General features: G+C 38.3%; 1 protein-coding gene across 2 annotated transcripts in view; it reads left to right on the top strand.

The window, feature by feature from the left end:
- ZFYVE28 (zinc finger FYVE-type containing 28) overlaps nucleotides 1-23,950 on the top strand; it is a gene marked incomplete at both ends in the record, with an annotated part of 170,882 nt that extends 146,932 nt beyond the window's left edge. For both annotated transcript variants that reach the window (XM_082482987.1, XM_082482986.1), the window contains 5 exons: nucleotides 9,165-9,319; nucleotides 9,873-9,989; nucleotides 11,580-11,684; nucleotides 22,771-22,874; nucleotides 23,819-23,950. In XM_082482987.1, coding sequence (XP_082339113.1) covers nucleotides 9,165-9,319; nucleotides 9,873-9,989; nucleotides 11,580-11,684; nucleotides 22,771-22,874; nucleotides 23,819-23,950 — 613 coding nt within the window. The remainder of the gene's footprint in view (nucleotides 1-9,164; nucleotides 9,320-9,872; nucleotides 9,990-11,579; nucleotides 11,685-22,770; nucleotides 22,875-23,818) is intronic.
- Between the last annotated feature and the right edge of the window lie 1,436 nt (nucleotides 23,951-25,386).

Below are 25,386 nucleotides of genomic sequence, written 5' to 3'. Positions count from 1 at the left end.
GCAAAACAAAAAAGTCAGCGTTGATGAGGTCTGTCAGCTTTTGCTTATGATTTTAGTCAGTGAGACATATGTGACTGAAGCAGATGTCTCTAGCTTTTCGCCGCCAGGATTCTTCTTGATGTGTCTCATGCCTATCTTGTTCTTCACCCTGCAAGAGAAAAAAAAAAAATCAAATCTCCTCATGGTGCAGCATGTTCTAAGCTATAGTGTTCCCTTTTAGGAAATTCCACAAGGCATTTTGGGGTATGTTATATATGCATAACTTTGTCTTCAGTAACAAGTAACTAATACAGATTTTATTTTCTCAAAGAATAACCCAGGCAGCTTGTGTGAACTACTTGTTAATGAGTGCTTCTTACAGTGCGAAGTTGAAAATTCAGTTGTTCAAAGTTGTGTTTTTTTTTTTTTCTTTCCCTGTTAAAATTATGAACTTCATATTTCAGCGATGTTAAAATATCCAATATGGTTGAAGTAAACTAACTATAAAATATGTTACTGTCTGTAAATCAAGATAAATAGGGCAATATTTTAAGCTGACTAGCACCAGTGGAAGAAGCAATAATTCTGTTCTAGCAAAATTGGTAGAGACCCTGAAATTTCCCATTTGGGGCCTGTATTCCAGGTGGCATATCATCTGGCTGGAGACTACAAAAGTGATCATAATGAGTTTGCATTCTTCTTTCTACATAGCTCACTTGTAACTCTCATTTTTAGTAATTTGGCCACATTTATAATCGTGTTCATTTTAATGATGTGTAAAAATCTGTTGTTGAATGTTACTTAGTGTTCCCAGTGCTACTAATAGAACAAAAATTACTAGCTTTCAGAAATTATATTTTATTTTACAGATTGTATTTTCTCCCCCAAAAAAACCCTTGGAATAGCATGTTTGGGAATTTTGAGATTAAGTGTAATTAACTAAAATCACTATGGTAGCTGCAGTTTTTGCAGTGTTTTTGGCAATGCCTAAAACCAAGATAGGTTGTAAAACCACAATTATATTGGAGGAAGGAAAAGAGACTTTCAGCGGCATGAAGGTGAAAAATGAAGAGAGCGCTTTCTTTTCTAATTAAAATTTTAAGGCTCCACTTGATAGCTTTTCTCAGCTTTGACTCCCACGGCTGGATACAGACTTCCTGCGGGATTCTCCTAGACCCTAGGATGCTTTAATGCTTCAACTGGTTGTTCTGTACTATATTTTAAGGGAACCGATGGAGCTGATATGAACATGTTATGCTAATAAGCTTCCATATCCCTCGCAGTTCCTCTTGCTGGAAGATGTTTTTCAGTGCTGCATCTCTTTCTGCCACACAACAGGAGTTGCAACTCAATATAGTATTTGCTGGAATTGGATGATAAATTCATTTACTTTTTTACTGTGCCATACAGAATAGTTGCTTGCATATCACAGAGGACATTGCTGAAGAGCTATATGAAATGACTCTCTGCCCTCAGAATTATTTGTATGTGGCATTAGTTATTCAAATTGTCTGTCCTATGTCAAGTTTTGGGTAAGGTGTAAAAGCTGGTACTGATGTGTTTCTATCCCTGTATCAGATACCAGAGCTGATATTACATTCCACTTTTTCATAAGTGCTATACTATTTCTGATTTTCACTTTCAGTTTTTTCCAGTTCAGGATTAATTTTGAAGTTTAAATATTTCTGTGTTCTAATCTGATATTATTTGTCCTTCTGCAGTGTGAGTGAATGTTTGAGAACTTTAAATGCATGTTTGATTACAAGGAAGTGTTAGAAAAAAAGCTCATGGTAGAATTGAGAAAATCTTTGTAGAACCTAAGCAATATTCTAACTTCTTATATTTTCAGTTATAGTTTTTTCATGAATCTTATAATATCCTTATCTTGCAGGTATTATCCCTTTTTTGCTTACATTTTAAGAAAAACAATAAATGTAGTACCTTGTAAGTACCTGACATTAAATTTGATGGTAGGAAAGCAGCCCTGTTGATTTCTAATGCTCTTAAGTTATTTGTTTACATGTAGTCTTACAGAAGTTTTATCTGTCATGACCTAGAAAGCTATTTGGGAGAGAGCACTGTTAAAGTTGTGAAATCCTACACTGGCAATGTTGTTTATTTTAATTCCTGTTTGAAATACAGTATCTTTGCATTCTTCTGAAAACCAAGTCCAGACTGGTTGAGTTTGAATAAGCCAGTTGTCTACGTAGTTTCTGATGGTGGGTGTATTTAGAAAGATGCTGCTTCAACAGCTGTCTCTTTAAAAAAAAAAAAAAAAAAAAAAAAAAAAGTCCAACATGGTAAGTACAACGAGAATGCTCTGCAGTTTGAGGTTTGAAGAGCTGAGGAAGGATTCAAGAAGGTGTTCTTCCAAGGGGCTGGGCAGCTGCAGAAGCTGCCAGGGTGTGGGGCAGAAGTTGTTGCTGTTGATTTAAGATTCAGTAGTCTTCAGTGCTCAGGAATGTTTTTCTGATTGAAGGTGTTGCGTAGGACATGTGGCTAATCCCATTAGCCAAATTACTTATTTGAATCAACTGGCCTCAGATTGCCCACCTCTCCTGGCGCAAAAAAAGCTAAGAATGGGCTTCTGCAAATCTTACAGTATATGACAAATAATTCCCTACTGTGGAATTCAAAAGGTTGACAGCAGGTGGGGCTTTAGCACATGTCCTACCATGTATGGAGGTGGGAATTGCTAATACATGTGATAATTGTAGTCTAGTCAACTCAAGTCCTTCTGGTGTTGCCTAGCTAGATTGTTCCTGAGAGGGATTTGCATGCAGTTGTGTTATGTGTTTCTCAAGACAAAGTTTTGAAGCCTTGGGAACACTTTGTGGGTTGGGTTGTTTGGTTGGTGTTTTTTTTTTCCCACTTTAGCCTTTTCTCTTAAAATAGAAAATACCTAAGGGATTGCATTTAAAGACCCTCTTGACTTAATAAAATATTAGGGTTAAAAAGTCAAGAAATAAAGTTCTGAATTAAAGCTTATTTTTAGTCTGCTTTAAATGTGCTTCTGGGGTCATTCCTTAAAATATAGTCCTTAGCTAAATAACTCTATGCTATTACTCAAATAATACATGTTCTGGATTTGGTTTAAATTACTCTAAAATTCAGTGTGTAGCCACCCCCTTCACTTAAAATAATTAAGAGAAACCATTAATCTCACAATTTTCCTTCCAACCACATCAAAACTAGCATATGTTAGAAACCAAAGGGTTTTAACTTGCTGTTTCTTGTGGGAGTACCTTAAAAGAAATGCCAGAGGTAGTACAAAAAGTGGCATGGGATGTAGTAATTTTTTTTTACTGCCGGGTAGTCATAGTTCTCTTACCAAACCCCTGTCATTTTCCTCTCGTCATTCCTTATGTATACAACCTTTGTCTTATGTATACAACCCAGAGTTGTCTACAGCCTTATGAAGTATAAAATTAATAGCTTGGGAAAGACAGGTTGACAGGTTAGTGGTGGGGGTTCCAGCTACAGCCTACCCGAGTATCAGTGGGATGAATGTACCAGTTACTGAAGTAGTTTTAGAAATGGTGTGCAGACAATAACATAGACTTGCCGGTTTGTTTTTTTTTTTTTTATTTACTTAATGTATGAAAAAATTCAGATGGGAGATCAAAAAACTCAAATATCATAGACTGGATAAAAAGTGTGTTACTGATACTGTATACAGAGCATAAGGTGGTCATTGTGCTAAATTCTGTATGAACAAAAATGAAAGCCAAGAGCTCATGATAATATTTTTTTGAGCAGTATTGTAAGAACTAGAATATTCAAAACATATATGGAAATTCATGTACATGATATAGCTATACATGTATATATATCTTAGTTATTCAAAACGCGTAGCATTTTGAGTAATGGACACGAGAGATTTGTTAAGGCCAACCAGTGCAAATAAACTGTCATTCAAGTCCAAGGAACTGCACTGTTTTATATTTTGTGTCCAGTCTCTCACCATTCTTTTAATAAACTGTAGTTGATACTTAAGAATTGGATTACTGTTCCTTTGTAAAAACTTTCAGCAGGGTTTATAGTTGTAATGTCCTTTTGTGTAAATAGGAATGTGTGAAATCATTGAAAACCTGCAAAATTGTCACATTTCTTTACTGTAGAAGGTATCACACCTGCTTGCATATGGCACGTATGAAATTTTCCTAAAAAGCAACTTTGTCTCAAAATGCATCGCTCTGTTTTTACAAAGTGGGTAAACCTCTGTATCAGAATAGTACCGTTTAATACATGGATTTTGAATTGACTGTAAGTGCATTCACAGTCTTTGAATTCACACTACAGCAGGAAGGTGTTACTACTTTTTCTGCAAATAGTTGCATGCTACTTCTACCTATGCATGATGAGTTTGATGGAGATTTCTGGAGCAAGTGAAGAGTTATCACTGATGTCACAGGTATTTGTATAGCAGAAATGGTGTAAGGATAGTCAGTGAATTACATATTAATACTTTTTGAGTACACATTTGTAGTGCTGTTCATAGGACTTTTAAAGTGTTTTGCTCTTAAACTCCATTGGGATGAGTTTGTCTTACTGGAATTTGACCCTTCTTGGATTAAAGGCACCACTGACAATTTTCTTAAATCTGTACCTGAAAATTCATTGTAATCAAAGACCTTGCCTGAAATCAGAGACTTAGAGGGTGATCTTACTTTCCTATTAAATTTGGTGACGTAATTGCATCATTTATAGTAGAACAGATATGTTTGGGTTACTCCTTTGCAAATAGTGACCACTTTTGATCTAAGATTTCTAAAATCAAACAAATAAAACCAAACCACTTTAAAACATTTTTGTTATTCTTTTGAAAACATAATTTGATTTGTGTTCATTATATTCAATACAGTGAACTTTTAAATCCTTTTTATCTGCTTATGCTGTATATTTGATGCATACCTCATACTCTGAGGGTTTGTTTGTGAGTAATAAGAAATTCTTTGAGAATTTGATACATTCTGCATTCATTTCAGAGCAGATTTCAGGTTTAATGGACAAAATACTTCTAGACAAATTTGGAAGGAAACGTCTGTGAGTGGTCAAAGATTTCTACTGCTACTGACTTGGTTTTGAGTAGAAATGTAAAATACTTAAATTTGCACCAACTTTGAATCAAATTACTTTGGGTGTTCTGTTTTAGACCTTGCTGCTTTCACTGGTTTTGGATGAGTGTCAACACCCAACAAATTCAGCACAAGGCCTACGATATCACAGATGGTTACCTAAAATGACTGGCCACTTCTGAAATTCAGTCATAATCTTGTTCCACAGTCCCGATTTCCATTATGTATGGATACTACTGTTTAACCTGGCTTACAGTATCCTTTGGAACTTAAAAGCTGTAAAGCAGATTGGTTCCACAGGTGAAAGATGATATTGTGAACCATTGCATTATTGGGTTTTGTTTGCTTGTACATATATGGCTAAATTTTAATATCAAGCTTTGACACCAGGCAGCTGTTCTAGAGATACATCTTTAAAGTGCTGAAAGTCTTGCTACTCTTCTAACATGACAAATGGAGAGTTTTTAAATTGCTAGCCAAGTTAGAGAAAAAGCTAATTCATTGTATCTGCCAGGGGGTAACTGTTCCTTTATAATGTATAAGCAGGTTTACTGTTGGAAATCAACCTTTTACATAATGTATTACTTCTTGATATTTGCCCTCAGACATATTAACTTTGCAATGTTTTTACAATATGAAAAATAAACATGATAAGCATTGTTTATGTGATAAACAATTCACAAGGGGAATTCCATGCTTATTTTGGTCTTATCTCTTCTTAACCCAATTCCTTGATTAATGCAGGGTTTCCTTCAACTAAGAGGTTGAGAAAGTGAGGACTTCTCTTGCTACTTAGTATGGGTATTTATATTCTGCAGTGGTACTTGATTCTGCAGATACCGGCAGTGAAACGTTCCAGATCTGAGTGTAGTCTGATATTAATGAAATGCTTCCTACACGTCTGGTATCAGCTGAGAATTTTGAGCCAAATTATGCTTGTTAGATAAGCCAAGTAGGAATGGTAATCCTTATAGAACTTAAAAAATAAATTGTTTGAAAAGATAATTTGGAGAAAAGGTAAGATGAACTCTGTAGATCAAAATTCAGGTTTGTTTTCTATAATACCAATTAAAATAATCAAGTGGATCTTTAATAATTGCATAGATGCAATCACTGCTGTTTGGGATACCCTGTTATAAGAAAAGCCGTCTCTTTTGCTGTTTATCTAAAACAATTTTTGTGCTTCTGTTCTTACGGTATTTCTGACTGCTTCTACAATACTAATTTTCTGGCTGTGTTTTTTAACAGTAAGATAAATTTTGAAGTATAGAACAGATGGTCATTAGTCATTCTTGGAGAGTGGTTTTTGTCTAAATCTGACTTGCTCCTGTTGGTAAAGGTAGAGTAACTGTTTCTAACTCTGTAGCGATTCTTAGGTCCAGTTTTAAATTACTCTGGAACATTCACTTTTCTCTTTGCCATGTCACAAGCAATCCTGAATACAAAATATCCTCTTTTCTGAACCTCTTGTATATGGATACTGTACTTTACATGTGACTGTTATAAATGAGAGCATGCATACATGCTGACCTACGTGCTGCAATTTGTATGTGCTCTGTGCTATGGATTTTTAGGACAAAAAAGTTCCAGCCAGTCTTGTGGTGGGACATGACCAGTCTTAATGACACACCAAAAAACCTAACCCAGAATAGCCTGAAACAGAAGTAGGTCAAACCACATTCCTTGGAGGAATTAGGAAGCATGCATTCCTCCCAGCTGAAGGAGACTTGGAAGGGCAAATATTAATATTAGGATTGGTCAGAGCTAGGTCAGAATTGTGGAATGAGCCTTTCTTCCTTTCTGCAAAACGGAAAAGGACTAAGTAGTTTATATTCTTGAAAAGCGCTCTGCCCACTTAACACCTTACTTTGAAATATTTCTTCAACTGTAATTTGGAGGGAAGAGTCATCCTTGAATCAGCACTCCTGCTTTCCCCTGCACTAAGGTTTCTGTTTATTGGGAGTTTGAAAGAGACTGTTGTAGTGGGATTATTTAATGACATGCACAGACTGGTTTTGTCTCTGCCAGGAGGTCTGTGCTTGCCTTGGAGAGCAACTTATAGTGCAAATATGTATATCACTATAAGATCAATTCCTTTAAATACAAGAAAAAAAGAGTAGACCTTATTTGGCCATGTTACAAGGCAGACAAACTCCTTTATCTGTATATATTAGCGTTTGTGCAAATAAGCAATCATCTACCACATACCATTGTGAATCAGGGATCGCTTCCTGGCTCTTACTACCTTTCAGTTTACTCCTTCATAAGCCACGTTCTCACATGACCTTTTCATTGTCTTGAACACAGACCTTTCCACACTGACAGGCTTGCTATTAGAATATATATATTTTATCCCCTATGGAAAAGCGAAGGAAAAATTCAGAGACACAAATCTCACTTGGCTCTCAGTGTTTTTAATAAATGTAGTCAGTTGTGATGCTGAGGGAACTGTAAACAGAACTAACATCTATTTACAAGAATTTGCTTTTGTTCGTAGCAATAGATAACATGAACAAAAAGAGTCTTTTGCAAGCCTTCTCTTTACTCTGTCTTTAAAAGAATGGGAAGCCAGGTAAGGTACTCATGCTACGCGTTTTCCATTGTTATTTCTATCAATAACTAATCTCCAGTGTTTATTTTCAGTTCTGTTTTTACTGGGGCTTTTAAGATTGTATGGCCTGATAAAATAATTTTTAAATTTTAAAGGATTATCTGTATAGGCTACAGGTAGACTTTCAAAACTATATCCCATAAAATTTTGTTACAAATAATTATAAATGTTATCTATGTGTCTTATCTTGCAATAACTGTTCATGTGTTCTGCCATAGGGGTGGGATGAATGTTTCAGCACCTAATAAAAGCAGATTGAACTTGGAATGTGTCAGAAAGTACTTCCTTCATTATGCATGCTATTTATGCAGTCAGTAACTTTTTCTTTATCATAGTAGCTGTCTGTGTAGTAGAGAGTGCTGGAGTTCTGGACAGCCAAAATATGCTTATAAGTAAAATATTCTAGTTTTTTGTAGTCATTGGTGAGATTAATTCCTTTCTAATATGGGGGGGGAACAGTTTGGTGTTCCTCTGTCTCTGAATGTAGTAGAGTAAGAAGGCATGTCTCCTTCGGTCAACACAGTGAATCCTTGGGACTTCTCTGTAATTACATCCTGTGCTCTACTCCCAGTTAAGGGTTTTTCCATTGGCAAAGTGCTACTTTTTCCCTAAGTACCTCTTTTTTTTTTTTTTTTTTTTAATATCTTGATTTACAAAACAGGTAATTCCTGATATTTGAAGAAGCTGGATTCCCACCAAAACTTGCCTGTGGTCTAAGGTTGTTTCAGGCTTCCTCTCCGTAAATGGGGGGGGTGGAAATGGCTGGCAACTGTGCATCTGGTTTTTAAGAGGAAATTTGCATCTCTAGTAGACATTTGGTGACATATTTTAATCTCTTTGCAGCTGATAAGCCAATTCTGCTACAATAGTTTGACACTTCAGCAATTTCAACAGTTAGATATATAAGGGGACTAATCTACCTCTCTACTGTGTAAATTATATTTTATCACCCTTCCTTTTTTTTGTAAGATTATGCTTAGATTCTATTTTCACTGTTTTAAGGCAACAGAATCATAGAATCGTCTAGGTTGGAAGGGACTTTTAAGATCAAGTCCAACATAATTTGGAAATCCTTTTTTTCAAATTAACTTCCACATTGATAAAATTCTAAGTTGACTTCAGAACTGACCTTCTAATTTTTAGGTTGATATTCCCCTTTTGATTTTTTGGTGGACTTAACGGTCTCAGACCTGAGCTTTTAGAAGAAGTTAATGTGAAAAATGGCACAGCCCTTCGTAATAGCTAAAGAAAATGAAATAAAATACAGACAAATGGTTTTCTGCTTAAGTTTTTTGCAGCTATGCCACAGAGTGAAAATCAAACATGATGGTGATTGATTGCGTGTTGAATAACTTCAATAAGAATTTACAGCAATTAGTTCCTGTTTGCTGTAGAGTCTTGCCTGAGTCCTAAATCCTTTAGGATTTGCTGAACATCCTCAGCAACTGAGTGGAGATTTACATTACTTTTCTTTACCCTTTTTTTTTCACTGACAGTAGTTTAATGACGAGTTCTTGTTCATCTGATGACATTGATCAGGAAGAAATCCAGCTCGCATTGCAGGCTGCTAAAATTGCCACCCGAGAAAAGATCAGATCGAGATTTCATGGCAGTAATGACCTTATTCACCGCCTTTTTGTCTGTATCTCAGGTATGAGAGTATCCTTTTGTTCTGAATGTAAAAACTGTTCATCCTTTTTTATTTGTTGTGCACATAAATTTATGGTAAAAGTCGCAGGAAGACTATTTTGGGGCCTAAGTTGCTGCCTGGTCTAAAAAGACCTGTTACCTGATGGAGACCAACTTACAGAATCAGAGGTACTGACATCTTAGACTTGTAGTGATGAAGAGTTTGGGCATACAACAGGTTTGACTTAAAAGTGGTTCCTTTTTCTTGGTGATGCCCTGTGTCTTCAAGGGAAGAAATTGGATGCAGCAGTTGTATTTTGATGCAAAAGGAATCTCTCAAGTGTTTTCTGCCAAAGGACACAGAAGACATGTATCAAACCGCAGGTAGCGGTAATGTAACTTGGCCATTATGGAAAATTGGTTTAAATGTTCAGTTTTTATTCCTAACGCAAGCAAGTGATCCCCTCAAAAATAAATGAGGCCATTACTGGTAGCAACAGACAAATTTAAATACTTTTTTTTAAGGGGTGGTGTAATAGTCTAGTAATGGTTTACCTGTTTTCTCAAATTCCTAGGTGTTGCTGACCAGCTGCAAACGAACTATGCTAGTGATCTGAGAAGTATCTTAAAGACCTTGTTTGAAGTTATGGCGACCAAACCTGAAACAGAAGACAAGGAAAAGCAAAAGAAAGGTAAAGAGATTTAAACATTTGTTTTCAATAATGAATTTCTGCTGGTAGCCCCATAGGGATCCATGAACTATTTGACAACGATTTCCTTAACATTTCCTTAACTTTTTGACAGGGCTCACGGTACAGTGATATGACCTATGTTTAAAAAAAGTAATGGAAACAGACTGTAAACAGGTTGAAGTCACTGGAAGTACAGGTACACAGGAGTATGTCTTGAGGCAAATGTCGGAAGAGTTAAAGCCTTCAGAGCGCATCTGCTTGTTTCCATATTTCTATGTATAACAGAACAATGCTTATAGGCTATATAGTCACAACATAATGTATGCAGGGTTTGGATACAAACACAGATCCCCTGGTATTGTTTCACAGTGGACGCATTTTAATTTACCAAGATGTGTGTTGATTCTGAAGTTTAAGTAGCTATGTGAAAAGAGCAGACTAAGATGAGAATGCTCAGCAAGATGCTGAAATCTGGCCTGTCTTGTAGAAACTGCAGAATGCTGAATTTGGCTTCACAATAGAAAAATATCCACTTTTGAATTCTAGATAATGGAGATAATGGAACCAGAAGTAGATCATGAGCCAATGGAAGAATTTTGTTCTGTTACCATTTTGATTATTTCTTTTTCAAAGAGGCAAGTCTGCTAACTTATCTAAAAATAACCATGTCATCCCAGCAAGACTGCAATTACCATTGTCCTTTGTTATGATTAGAGCTATCAGCATCTGAAGGTTATTGGAGCCCCCCCCCCCCCTCCATTTCCATATGATTGAAAACTTCAACTTTCCCTTTCTCACAGTTTTGTTTAAAAGCACTGAGGATTTTATAGGAAACACTAAGTTTAAAGTTGGTTAAATTTAGTAGAAAAGCCTCTAATCCAACTCAACTCTGTGGTGGGATAATGCGCAACATGCGTTATAGTCCTCTACCTGTGGTTGAAACTTCCACAACATTTTTATGGTGGCAGGATGTCATGATGTGAAAAGAGACTGTTTTTTTTCATTGACAAGAAAAAAAGGGGTTGGATAGAATTGCTAAAGACAGGATCAAAGAGCTCCTGAATATTCAAATAAGAGTAGTAAAGAAACTGGAGCTGTAAAGAACTATCACTAGGAAATATATTAATCAAAAGTACTTGTACATAATCTCTAATGGATGAACTATGACAAAAAAAGGTTTTGCCAAGTGTAAACAAAATGAGTGAATAAAAGTCATGGACTTCTGGGATGAAGTTTCTCTTTGATATACGTGATTTGATGTGTGTGATTCACCTAGGGAATCTCTGGTTGTTCTTAGATTCTTTACAAAAAAGTAGATTATAAGTTAAGAACTGGGTAATAAAACAGGATGCAGCTAAACTGCAACAAGTAAGAGGACTGTATGTCCTGTAATAACAGCATTTTTCATTTCTGTTGTCATTCCAAAGAATAATAGACGAGACTTTTAAATCCCTGTTTGTTTCAGAGTAAAGAAAAAGCAAGAAGGTGGCACATATAGATGCTATTGTAATCTAATCCCAGAAGTCCTAACACGTGTTCTATGTGCAAACTGGAAAAATATGAATTTCAGTACTTTTTGATCTCTTACAGTTAATCCGGGTTTAAGGAATGCAGCACTGGAAGACTGTGCTTTATGTCAAGAAAGTATATCATCCTCAGAACTTGCGGCAAAAGCCAGAGATGGGGACTTTGAAGGTACTTTCTTTTTTTCTGAGAAGTAGAATAAGACAACACTGATGTATTAAATAATTAAAATGAAAAGAAAACTCTTTTAAAGATTTAGAGACAAAGTTAGATGAGCATATTTCTTTCAGATTTCTAACAGCTTCATGAAACTCTGATCTACAAATTGTCATATCCAGTATGAATTCCTTTGTATCAGTAGAGAAAGGTTCTGTACAGTAAAGGCTTTAATATAGCCTGTGATATTACATGTGATGAGTTTGAGGGCTGTGTAAGATGTAAAGCCCTAAGTAAGGTCTTCTCAACCAAATCTAAATAGATCTTTTATATCGTTTGCTATGTGTGGAGGTGATATTTTTTCCACATGGTACAAGTACCTTTCCTATTTCCTTCACTTTTGCTTTGATCAAAATGTTTTGGTTGTTATTTTCATGTTCTTCACCATATTACTTCAAAGGAAAAGTTGGGTTTAGGTAAGTCTGCTGAGGTTACTTGAATCTCACTGAATACATGGTAAAAATGAAGAAAAGTGTATATGTATGTCTCAAAGTTTTGGTCGGGATTCAAGTATTCTGAGAGCTCAAAAGTTTTGGGGTTTTGTTTTGTTTTTAAATCTGAGGTGCTGTGGGAGTGCTTAGGAGTCAGTTATGGACTATAGCCCATGTATGATAAACATTGTGTAGAAAATGGATTAAAAGATATCAGAGCACTTGCAGTGAAAGAATAAGAAAAGAGAAAGTAGATGTATGAGATGGAGCAAACAAGAAAGCAATCAGCTTTGATCTTCAGGGCTGAGTGGTGGTTTCAGCTCACCAGGAGCCCAGTTATTGTAGTGGTCACATCTCTGTGGTCAAGTGAGAAATAAGACAACTGTCAACTGTGAAAGTGTATCTAAGCTTCCCAGAAATTGTGTGCAGTAATTTCCTTGTGCTTTAGAACTTTGATCTTTTGTTGTCTGTTTGTCCACATACACTACTGTTCTTCCAGTGAGAGGCTTTGAATGCAGGATGACTGAGAACTGAGTGATAAGCAGTGTATGTCTCTCTGCTTGTATGCAGAGGGGGGTGACCATCAGAAAAGAAATGTTCGTTCACGTCATTTGTAATAAACATCAGAAATCATGGGGAAAGAAAAAAAAAAAAACTCTTAAAGATTCGGGTTTAGAGTAATGCTACATATTTATAGGTTATTTTCTGCTTATATAAAACCCATGGTTTGCTTGCTCGCCCTTTTTCTGAAGCTGCAGGCTAAAGGATCTTGAATCTTAATCTATTTATTTAGAACAGCAGGGCTAATTCATGTATAATGCACTGTGGAAATATTATCTGTTCTGGAGGAAGATGATTTGGTGGCAGATAAAGAACTATTCAGTAGTCATTTTAATTGATTTTTCTATTGGGCCATGATTCAGAATGTCACAGAAGGTGCAGTAAAGAACAAATCTTTAAGCAAAATCCTTACCATGCATAGGCTGTATTGGAAAAGAATGCAAGAGATTATTCATTCTCTACCCTTTCAGTTCATATTCTTTTGTTTTGAATCGATGCCTGATGCTGTCAGTGAATTTGACTTACAGAACTTAAAAGCAAGTTATTCTGAACTGCAGGATGCTGAATAACTTTCTCACAGTGGATGTACATTTTGTCACGGCAAAGTCACTTCCCTTCCCTGACACGCTCTTCAGCTTTTAAGGTTCTTCAGCTTTTCATGGCATCTTGTATTGGCAGGGGGAAGGTTTTATGCTTGGAGAAGTGCAGCCTATGGCTTGGGATGTTATTTATTGAAATAGAGTACAGCAGTCTGGCAGTGTAGGAGTGCAGTAAGGGGGGGATCTTTGCTGTTTCAAGTGCCCCTGCAGCACCCAGGCAGTGTGAATCAGTTACGTCCCTGCCCTAAGCAAATAGTAAAACCCAACCTGTAGTATTAATAGCTCATGCAGATAACTACTGCAAAAAAAGCCTCCTGCCTGCACTTTAGTTCTGAAATAGTAGGTGTTTCATGTATGCCTGTGTGACAGAAAGCAGAGCATTGTGGGATAACCCAGTCCCTTTTGAGTAAGTAGACTTGGGTGCCAGAATGATCATCTCTGGCTTGGCACAATGTTTTCGCATGCTAACACATCCTCTAAACAGAACCAGTTAGTCAACGCTCCTGCAGGTACTCTGCTTTTGACACCCACGCTTGCTCACTGGGAAGGCTTGGGCATGTCTGAATCGATCTCCTTGCAGACTTTCTCTGGGAGTCTTACTTGGCCTGTGTGTAAGTGGTTATGCTGTAAATACCTACTTGTACAAATCAGTACAGCTCCTCTGACTATGTAAACTAACTGGTGTAGTCTACTGTTGCTTAGCTTTCAGATTTGCTGATGGGCAGAGGAATTTTCTGTATGACATATAGAGAGTGCTGGAGAGCGGGGAGGTTAGCTCCACCTTCCAAACCAGAACAAACCACAAAAGGTCTACAAAAAAGGGGTGTCTGAAGCAGGTCAATTTGTTGAATTTGTGGGAACTGTAGAAATTCCTATTCTGTCCCCTCCGGCACATTCCAGGCCTCTGTCCCTTCAGGTCACAAGTTGTCATTCCTGTTAACACTGTACAGGCTTTTTTTTTACTGAGGTATGCAGTGATAGCTAATGGGATACGTGTTTTTGCTATCCTAAGGCATCCAGCATGAGTCATAAACTCACAGTAGTATTTTAACCTCAGCAGCCATGTGCCTTTTCCCCCTTATAACATTTCCCCACCTACCTCATTTGTGGCCACTGTGGAAGCAACAGCCCCTGACTTTGTGCTGTGTGATGTTTGGGTGCTGGTCAAGATGTCTGGTGGTTAAGGCAACCTTTGCTGCATGAATATTGTGCCCTATTTCTTGCAGCAAGCCTGATGGGTTTGTCCTCCAGGCCACCAAAAGGAGTACACCGCAGTTATCACTGTAAATGGATTCAACTCAAAGTCTGAGAGCATTGCACCAATCTGACAGTGTTGCACCAAAATTAATTATATCCTTTTTTTTTTACATCATTTCTACACTTCAGGTCACTCTTAATTATTTCAACTGAAAGTGAAAACAGTTTAAAGCAAATGAGCACATCAGTAGCTCCTCCCTTCTGCCATTGTGGCAGAACATGAGCATGTATCAAATTGCGAAAGTTCAGCAAGCTACCTGCCAGGAAAGCTTTTTCCAATTATCAAATAAATCCCTCTTACCGAAAGTACCAAATGTTTAAGATTGCATCAAATAAACGGTAATAAAAAAAAAAGGCAAGAACAAATAAATTAATAGTTTTAAGAATCTGCTGAAGGTTCCAGCCTCTACTCAGATTATGAAGATAAATCACTTGTTTTTGTCAAATTTCTCCTTCTTACTGTATATAAAGCCCGCTGGCTGGTCTGGGTCATAAAATAAATATGAATGTTTATTATGAGCCAACTGACATTGGCAAGGGTGTAAGAGTTAAATCCTGTGGTTTTCTGAAGGTTGAAATACAATAAGCTACAGATTAATTTGCATTCCAAAACAAAAACGTTTTCGAAAGTACGGGTGAGCCTATGGTGTATATGCTGTCCTAATGCTCTAGGACTTTTTTATTGAGGAAGCATATGTATTTATATTCCGTAGAGTATAAAAAGCACTATATTTTTATAGGGAGAGAATGTAAACCAAATACACTTATATTTTCTTAGAATGTAAGAATTTACACAATATTCCATAAATGAGTTTTAAATATAGTAAAATTTCATACCCTGTTTGTATGATGGAAAAGATGGCCATCGGAGACACAACTCTGCAAATTGTAGTGGCAGCTGCTCAGAGAAAACCCAGGTTGGCCTCTCTGCTACCGGTGGTGCTTGCTCTGAATTGCAATAACAGCAGAAGGGCCCTGTGTCTTGGGACCTTTTGTGGTGCTGAGCTACCAGGCGGTACAGGAGAAGGTTATTTGGGAAGTTCCTGAGCTCCAGTTTGGGACAAACCACTGTTGGATAATAAACTGACCCAAGAAGTTTGCATGGGACTGAGAGTGGGCAACGTGGGTCACACACAAACTAAAGCAAACCTTCATATTTGAAAAAGTAAGACATTTAGTCATAGTTAACCTTGTATAAATGTATCCCTGCTGGGACAGGGCTGAGTCATTCTTAATATGTATTATAGCTTTACAAAAACAAACATCAGGGAAGTAGAAGTTTGATATCTTTCTGCCATTTATGGATCTGGTATCTTGTTTCTAGCCCCAACATAAAGCTTGTTTTGTATTAGCCAACAGTTTCCCATATATACACGTATATACATACACAGAGAGTAACTTCTTTTTTTGGTCTTAAGGATCTGTGTGTATTCACTTCTTTATCAGTCTGTAAATGTGACCAGGCGTAAGTCCCTGCTCACCATATTTGGGAGCATTATGTTTATCCTTGTGAGCTTGATGATTTTAATAGTGAACTTTGGCAAATCTGAATTTTGACCATACGTGTTTTTTGGGGTAATATATTACTCAGGAAGACTGATCCATTGTAATTGAGAGAAGGTGAATATTTTTAATTGTCAATGTCATGAAGTTTACAGGCTAGCTAAGAGAGTGAGTTCCACTTCTTGTCTAGGAATAAGTGTGAAACACCTAAAAATCAGAAGATTTTTGTCAAGGAAAAACAGAAAGCATTATGAAAGCTGTTGGTGCTCCATGAAAATATTTGCTGTAGCATCTCAGCTCTCTGCAACCATACGTTCATTTTCACTCCTTATTACTCTAGCATCCATACAGAACCGCCTTGCTTTCTGCCACCTAGTTATAACTCCAGCCATAATGGATTTGCTGTGGCAGCCAGTACAAATAACTGTTTGTGCCAAATGGCGTTAGCATCTGTTTGCTGTACAACAGCACACTATTTCTCCTTGATCCCTTTCCATCTCGTAATATTCCAGCCCACCCACTTTTGTCTAGTCACAAGTCCTCATTGCTCTCCAACCAGCAGCACAAGTACAATTCAGTAATTTATGGTCCCAAAGCTCGAGCTCTTGTTGCAGTAAGAAGTCACAAGGTCAAGAAGAACCCACCCATGCTACTGTATGTACAGAATCTAATCACCCTGAGTCTAGAATTAGCTGTCAACCCTAGCTGAATGTTTCAGTTTTTCTTTTGTCCTCTACACGCCTATGGCTACTCTATTATTTATAATGATGACCAGCAACACTTTCTAAATGATAGACATTAAATTGTTGCACAGTTCAGTGACCAAACATATTCTGTCCATGTAACATTTTACTTTTTCCTTAGTCAGCAGCTCTGCTTACACTGTGTGAGAGAAGAATCTAGCATCAAGTTTTCCATAACGCGGCAGTGTTTTATAATCAACTGAACATATTTAATCATGCATGTAAAATTACAGGATTGTGTACAGTTTTTAAGTTGTATTGCAATAATGTGATCTAACTTATGTTTTAAGAACTTTCTCAGAGCCTTTTACCTTTTGAAAGCCTATCCCTCTCTTGTCAGCACTCTGTGGAACTTGTTGAGACTTCATTGCAGGAGGAGAAAACATACTGTAAAGCACAGGTTTATTTGTGTCCACAATGACATAACTGGGATTTTGATTAGGTTTGAGATTTTTTTTCTAAAAATACACATATTGAGTTTTCTTCTGGTATGTGGATCTACATTATCAACTTGCTCCTAGTTTATAATGGTTGGTAGGTCTTACAGAGAAAGACTCCTAGTAATGGTTATATGGAAGATCCAAGTCTCTGGCCCATCTGATTTAAAGATTTGAACCGTATCCCAGTGGAAGTCACTGTTTTCTATCAGAGTTGTTCCGTTTTACGTAAATAATTACTTTGCCCAAAGAATGAGTTGCTGATTGTGTGCTTGCACAGAATAGACACAGGACATCATCATTCAAGGTCACATTGAATCAAGCAGAGCAGAGGCTTGAGCCCAAGTCTGTAAAGCTCCATGCTTTGGTGAAAGCTTTGCAGATTTGCACAGAAAGTCCATTCTAAGAAAGCTGTTTGACAAGAGCTGTCCTTGAAGTTAACAATTCTGCACCTCTGTTTTCTCCCTCGCCTTTATAATTTTCATCAAATATTGTTGAAGCAGAAAATTTATTTTTATTGAAAAATTTCAAGCCATCTGTAATCAACACTAAATCTACTGAGCCAGGATAAGGATTACCTTGGTACAACTGCCTCCTAGGAATCTTACATAAAAGTCAGAGATGCTCCAGAATGACATGTGGAAAATCATGTGATAAGGGACAAAAAGGTTGATCTTACTGTGATAGTTGAAGTGAGGGGTAAAGTAATGTCACCTTGGTTCTCTACTTTCCGTACTTACAACTGTGAGAACTTACAATTTCCTGCTTTCATGAGAAGAGCTACAGCAAGCCCATCTGACCTTTTTTGCAGCTTTGAGGCTAATGCATTTTGACGGCTGCAGCGATGCAAGTTCCCCAGGCTGCTGTAGGAACACCCCTCTTAAGGTTAGTTTGGTAAAAGTATAATCAGGGTTATGCATGATGTGCTCTAAGATCTCATACACATTGATGCAGGGGGAGCTTTCAGATTGAGTTCTGCATTAGGAATATTTGAGAAAAACAAAAGATGCAAAAAGGATCTTTTCTCTGAATTGTCTGGCCATAATGGAAATGCCACCACAAGCTTAGGGTTTAGTAGCTGCTGTTCAACGGGGAGTTGTGGGTGCGTGTTTTCCGATTTGTTTTCGACCAGAGTATAGATATTCTAAGTTAGGCCTTCTGCAAGCTCCAACTCTTGGGATTATTTCCCTCCACCAACCCCCGACCCAGTCTCTGGTGTCTCAGCACCATTCAATGAACTTTCTGGTCTAATGTTGCTTGATGGATCTGGGACCAGGCTCTCTTCTCCTTGTATTCTGGGACACAGAGATGTTCTCCTTGGTTTTGTAAGATTAGATGGGACTGCAGTAGATCTATTGCACATACTTAAGCAAAATTAATTTGCATGTGCTTTTTGATAGTGTTTACTGTGCCTATGATTTTTATGTTGATTGTGGTTTTCTGAAAGCTCTGGCACCTTGGATTTATGTGAGATTTTTAACTTTTATAGAACAGAAAACTTTTTTAGCTAATGAAGTTCCAGAGACACGTAAAGGTGAATTCTAAAAGCTACAGCATAAAAAAAAAAAGACTAAAATTTCATGATTTATGGGAAATTGTAATGCAAGATTTTTTTAATAGTTATGAGTCGGGAATACTGTTTCTCCTTTTTAAATGTCTTTTTTAGTCTTCACAGTATTTAATTTTATCTTGTGCCTTTTCCTTTCTCTAAACTTGTTTCTTACTCATTTAAATACTTGTTTTTCTTCCTTGCTCTGCTTTTTTTTTCTGTACATGCTTTTAATGTTTTCTTCTAAAATTTATTTCTGTAGTTTTTATGTCTCGTTAATCCCTTCCCTCCCTTCCTCCTCCTCTTTGATGTTTGTGCTGTGGTCTTCATCCATTTCTCAACAGACTTCTCTTAACTCTCCTTGCATGATAAAGCAGTGGGCCAATTAGCCCACGAACAAGGTTTTCCCTCCAGTCCTTGTACAAATCCCCAAAGCACAGGCAGATAGCGCTTTAGAGACTGGATGTTTCCTTTTGCTGCTGCGTGCAGAGCTAATGGAGCAGCATAGCCTGGAGAAGGACTACACATAAAAAGCCTAGGGGTGCTGCTGCTCTGCTTCCAGCACATCTTCAGGCTAATGCTAGGGCTTTAATTTGTATAACTCGTTCTGCTCCTCAGATTGAAGCTTTATCCCCTCATGAGACTGCTCTTCAGAGACTATTTCAAAAACCTGTTCTATAAAAAGCCTGATGACTCAATCGTTCATACATGTAAGTCAGAAAGGCTGCTCCCAAGGTTGAGCAAGATGAGGCGTATGAAGGGGACCAAAGGGTGTTGTGATCCCATTGCCCCTGGGGTTTGCACGGGCTCAGAGAGACCAGGGCATTCAGAGCTTCCTGAGAGGGTGAGCACTCGGCTTCAATGCAGGACTGTTTAATTTCTCAGCAAGTGCATACTCTTAAAATGAAGCCTCTGTGTAAGGATTTTTTTTTTTTTTTTTTTTTTTTTTCAGTCACAACTGGAAGCAAAGGCATAGTGCTAATGGCCCGAAGTTTCTTATTTCTAATGTTATTTCAGGACTGCACCGCTGCATGATTTTTGGGCAAGACATTTCTGTCCTGATTTCTCCCCACACAGACCTACTGATGGTAGCCGAGTGATGTGGATTAAAGCAATTAATGTGTTTGTACAGCATTTTGAATGTTCAAAGCTGCCGTGACATAACTAAGTGTTACTATTTGGGAGTGTGCTGCAGTGCAGCTGAGCTCGGCGTGAGCCGTTGGGAGGTTAGGAGGGCACTGCCATCCAGAAGTGATGGGCCACGCATGGGGCTGGTCGCGTAGCCCTCTTGAAGGGCATTACTGTTGTTGAGTCACCGTCTAGGGGGGAAATGTGCCCTTTAGCTCACTCTGCTGATGTGTTAATTTAGTGCATCAGCTGATGTGACACCAACATGGAGGTAAAGAGAGCCCATCTAATGCGGGAGAACATTCTGTAGAGGGGGTTGTACTTTTTCTATATGTTGAATACCACTAAGATGTGATTTATTTTTTCATGCAATTCTAAAAACAAAGTTTGCAGATGAATTCATCTGGCAGCCAAGTAATTCTATGACTATTATGAGCTTATAAGGTTGTTATTAATCAAAATAAATTTGCTGTTTCTCATGGGGGTTTTTTGCAGTTTTTCTTTTTATTTAGCACTGGAGACAATTAAATCCATACAAGGTCAATCAAAAATAACTTTTTCAACATTGCACTTCAAGGGCAACAACAGAAACAAACAAACAAAACCCAAATGGTAAACACCTCATAAGAAAAGCTTCTTTCTGCCGATGAGCTCCAGAGTCTTTGTGGTGGGGTTGCGTTAACTTGTAATGTGCCTGGAGTAGTCATGATCTAAGGGAAGGAGTGATTATGGTACTAGCTGCGGCCAAAGTTGTAGTTCATATTGGCATGCTGCAGTTTGTACAAAAAGAGTTTGTGTTTTTGTGACTCTTCTGTGAATATTAAAATCAGTAATGAGCTGAACATGGTAGCCCACATTATAGTGCAGTTGACAAAGCATCAGTAGTGAAGTAGACATCTAACCAAACCTGCTTCCACCAGCTCTGTGGTCGCTGGGGAGGGAAACCTGGTGGCCCAGAGTTTGAATAACTTCCTGAATTTTGTGATCTTTAAAATTAATGAGAATCAATGCGATGGTTAAATGCCTGAAAACATAATAAAGGCTATGTGGTCTAATGGCAAGTTTTAAACAGGAATATCATTATTGGCTCGGTTTATTTTGTTTGGAATGTATGTGATAACCCAAGGAACCTCTCTCCTGTGTAAGTGACACAAAGTTTTCAAAATCAACATTGCAGTAGGAGTAATTTTCACTGGGCAAGTTACATGAAGTAGCTAGGCAGGTTGCAGAGAAGGAAAAGAATTGGAAAGGAAAATCCCTTGGTTTCATTGCTATTAATGCTTTGGCATAAGCTGGCAGTCCTGCATCTCCCTGCTGCCGTAGGAAAGCCCGCTTTTGAAGTAGAATTTTGTAGCCTTGTGTCCCCAAAAACCATTTTCTGGTGAACTGTCCCAGTGAAGGCTGCTATGCGCAATCTCCTCTTTCTCACCACATCAGTCATATCTCTGCACAGACTTTGGTTTTGGTCGCTGTCGCTATAGTTGACCTTTATCAGACCGGTTTGTTCATTAAATGAAAGATTTCTTCCTTAAGCTAGTTTAACTTCCAAAATAGTATAGAGGAGCCTATAAAAGCTGAGTCAAGATTTGAAGTTCTCTTAGTTTTTATTAATTTGCTTTTGGAACGTTTTCTGCATGGAATGCTCTATCCTTTTTATTTTTAATTTGACAAATGTTGCAATGTGACAAACACATGAAAACCAGTCACGGTTATGTTTGAAGAATACTGTGGATTTTTCATTTAATTATCTTTCTGCCTGTAGCTGTGGCCCTCTTGACCTCTGCATTAACTGCACCGTATATTTTGTTGTTTGATAATACGCTCCTTGAGGCAGGGATCTCGCTTGTCAGGCTTTTAAATCGGCAATTGTATGGGTTGCATACTGTAAATAATACTTGGAGAGAAGCTGGATACAGAGAACTTGGGTAAATAACATCAGCAGTTCATGTTCACTGTGTCCATGGATTCCTTCTGGATAGAACTTGCTTTGCCCTTAATTAGATTTTTAAAAACTTAATTAAGCAATCAGCTATATCACTTCTACACTTGTAATTTTAGACTTTCTGAGGCTCGTGTCAGCCTGTCGCTAGCAGAAGCAGCCCAACAGAAGTGAGCCTAATACCTTCTGCTTTGCCAAAACCGAATCATTTCCTTGCTTGGCTTTTATGAGAAGTTAGAGAGCTCACAGGAGAAATAAACAACTGAAACATGCTGTTAGGCATAACGGTCGAATTCTTTCTCAGCTAAGTCTCGTACACTTGATTTTGTGGTTTTGTTGTAGTTACTGGTGACTTCCAGTAAGAGTCCTAATAGCTTAGCAGACAGTAATCTGGCTCTGAGTTTATTATCTGTAGAGTTGCTTGCCTCATTGCAGAAAAGCAGTCAGCCTTTCTGTAGGGAGGGCTGAAGAGGCTTGGAATGATCTCAGCTCTAAGCTTGTTTTGATGGCTGGTTGCATTGACAAAAACACCTGTGTTCCAGCTCTGCTTTAGTAGTCTCTTGTCTTCATACTTTATTTTGCTTATCTCCTTTTCCCTGCCACCTTCACTTGAATAGGATATATTTCATTTTGAGTGCAGAGCTGCCGTGTGCTGTTTCAGTGCCTGCTGTGCTCTGCCCAAAGGTGGGCGCCTGGCAGGGAAGGGGGGGGCTGAGCCCTCTTGGGCATCCTGAACTCACCCGGCTGCCTGTTTGCAAAGCACCTTGAGAAACTCAGATGAAAGCAGCTGCTGTTATATTTTATTCTCCCTACTCCCTTGAGGACCTGGTAATTGCGTGTTTGTTTTTATTCCCTTTTGATTTATGTTCCCTTTTGTTGCTGTGTTTCTGACAGATCCTCCTGACTGGGTTCCAGATGAAGTCTGCAGCTACTGCACTGCGTGCAAGGCTCCTTTCACAGTCATTCGCAGGAAACACCACTGTCGGAGCTGTGGCAAGGTAATGACTCAGTCAAACATGCGAGAAACTATCCGCCAAAGAGAACAGCAAATGTATGTGTACCACAGAAGCGCAGATGCAGAGCAAAATGTGTGTGCTTAGCCAGGGTTTTCAAGTCACAAGTGTTTTTGTACGTCTTGGCTGTCAACTGCTCAGCTGAAGTTCAGAAAGTCATGGGGGGAGGGGGGAGGTTTGGCTGTTACACAGCAATAAGGATTTGTCTTCTAAAAAGCAGAACTCCCTGTCGAGATCCTGGAACAAACACCCCAAATCCAGAGTCACTGGACTACTGCTCTGAGTTTGAATGAGCCGCGGCAGCCTGCACTGTGAGGGGTGATGCTCAGCTGCAGGGACGGTGTGTCCCTTTGCTTTTTTTTCTAAACCTTTGCAGGAGGACTGCAGTGTGTAGGGCTGCTGCTTTGCAAGTTTGTGGGGGAGGAAGAGGGAGCGAGGGAGAAAAAAGCAGTCATGTGCCTCAGGAAGACAGAAATCTGCAATCCTGTTTCGCTTGCTTGCTGGTGTACAAGTTAAAAAGCAAGAGGGAAGAGAAGCTGGTTTTGTTAACTTTGTAGTGGACGTGCAGGAGTAGGAATGTCGGAGATATTCACAAATATTCCTCTAGCCTTTCTTTAAAACCGATGGAGAGAGATGCTGCTTTTCATCTGCGGTGGAACTGCCTTCCCTTGTGACCTGCAGAGATACAGGCCTGCCTTGGCTAATGTCAGTGCTCGGGCACCGGGTCAGAGAGGCTAAGCACAGTCAGATTAATTGGTTATCGGGCTGTGAATTGCCTGCGGAGGGCTTTCACTTGCTGTGCTGAGGAGGATGGCGTTGCTGATACACAAAAGCCCAGCATACGATCTTCTCTCCCCTCTCTTGAAATCAACTTTTTCCCATCCAGTTCTTCAAAGGAACTAAAGTGAAATCTCCCTTTTGTTTTTCAGATCTTCTGTTCCCGCTGCTCCTCTCACTCTGCTCCATTACCTCGTTATGGTCAGATGAAGCCTGTCCGTGTTTGCACTCACTGTTACATGTTCCATGTCACTCCTTTCTATAGTGACAAAGCTGGTATCTGACGTATTAAACTACTGGTGTGTCTTCTGGAGTCTTACACAGACTGATATATTTGACCTAAGCCAAGAATTAACTTGAAAGAGGGACCCCGTGAGGGCACGTAGGCTTTGACATCCATTATTATAAATTTTGTACAGACAGTTTTTATTGCATTTTACTAAGCTGCTAAAGGGAAGTATGAAGCGTCTGTAGCTCTAAGGCTACAGTACAGTCTTCCATAAATTTATAACATTAATGTTACGATGCCATATGCAGAACAAATGCACTGTGTGGAAGGAAATAGGGCTCGGAGAATTGAACAAGCATTGCTGCTTATCTTACATGCTAGGAACAGAGTAGCTGGTTAACTAGTCCGTCCCAGGAAATCAGTCCCAAAGCTCAGACACTTCTGTGCTCACTAGTATACCAGCATGGCTGTGGGTGTCAGCGCTCTCCCTCCTGCTGCGGTTTAACTTTCCCATTACTAGATTTTTGCTACCTATGCTGAGATTAATTAAAGCAAAACTGTTTCAAATCCATATTCGTTATAAAGGCAAATTTTTCTGTGAATTAGATAGGAAGCCCTGAGGGTCCTGAAGCAGTATACTTCTGTTGCCTTTCATTTACCGAGCAGAGCAATAACTCCAAGTTGTCTTCTAAAAATTAAGTTTTACAACTTCCAGCTCCATATTTTGGAGTTTTGGAAGTATTTATAATCTGCATCATTTATGCTAGATCCTGTTAATAAAACTACATCACAGCTTTGGTTTCTATATCAGCATTTAAAACTTAACAAACTTCAGAGGAAATGGTTACCAAATTAATGAATTAATATTGAAATACGTATTTTTTTAAAGAGTTTAGCAGCAAAATTCAGTGGATGTGACGAATTATTTCTCCCATACTGAGTTTTTTAAAAGGTTTTTAAAAGGCAGATACGTAATGATATATTCAAAAGGTCCTACGGACTGGTCAACCAGAGAAGGGTACTTGTCCACATTTGGCAGAGTAACTGTGTAAAATATTGCATACTGTTACTTCACTCATGCTAACAACTCAGAAGACATTTGTATTTATTTGAAACACCAGGGATTAATTTTTATCTCCACTTGGAGAGGAAAGAAATAAGACTCACATGGATTCATGCTATGATCTTGCACAAACTATCTGCAGTAAGAGCTCCCCGAGCACTGAGGTTTCAAAGGCGTTTGGACATCCTTTGAGTTAGCCACATGAAAAGCAAGACAGTGTGTGCTGTGGTTACAGAGGAAACGAGATCAAGAGCTCTTTGCTGTATCCCCTTTCCTGATTCGCGGTGTTACACACTGTGTTTCAAAGTGATAAATACATAAAAAAGGATGAGGAAGTTGTTTGCGGTATCATGCTCAAGAAAGGTCATCATTCAAAATGATAAAGCAAAACTGGCCAGTGTTGATTTTTTTTCTTTTAATTTATTTTT

Source organism: Vanellus vanellus (assembly GCF_965231255.1).
Source record: "Vanellus vanellus genome assembly, chromosome: 4".
Taxonomy (NCBI): domain Eukaryota; kingdom Metazoa; phylum Chordata; class Aves; order Charadriiformes; family Charadriidae; genus Vanellus; species Vanellus vanellus.
This window is presented reverse-complemented; position numbering and strand designations above follow the sequence as displayed.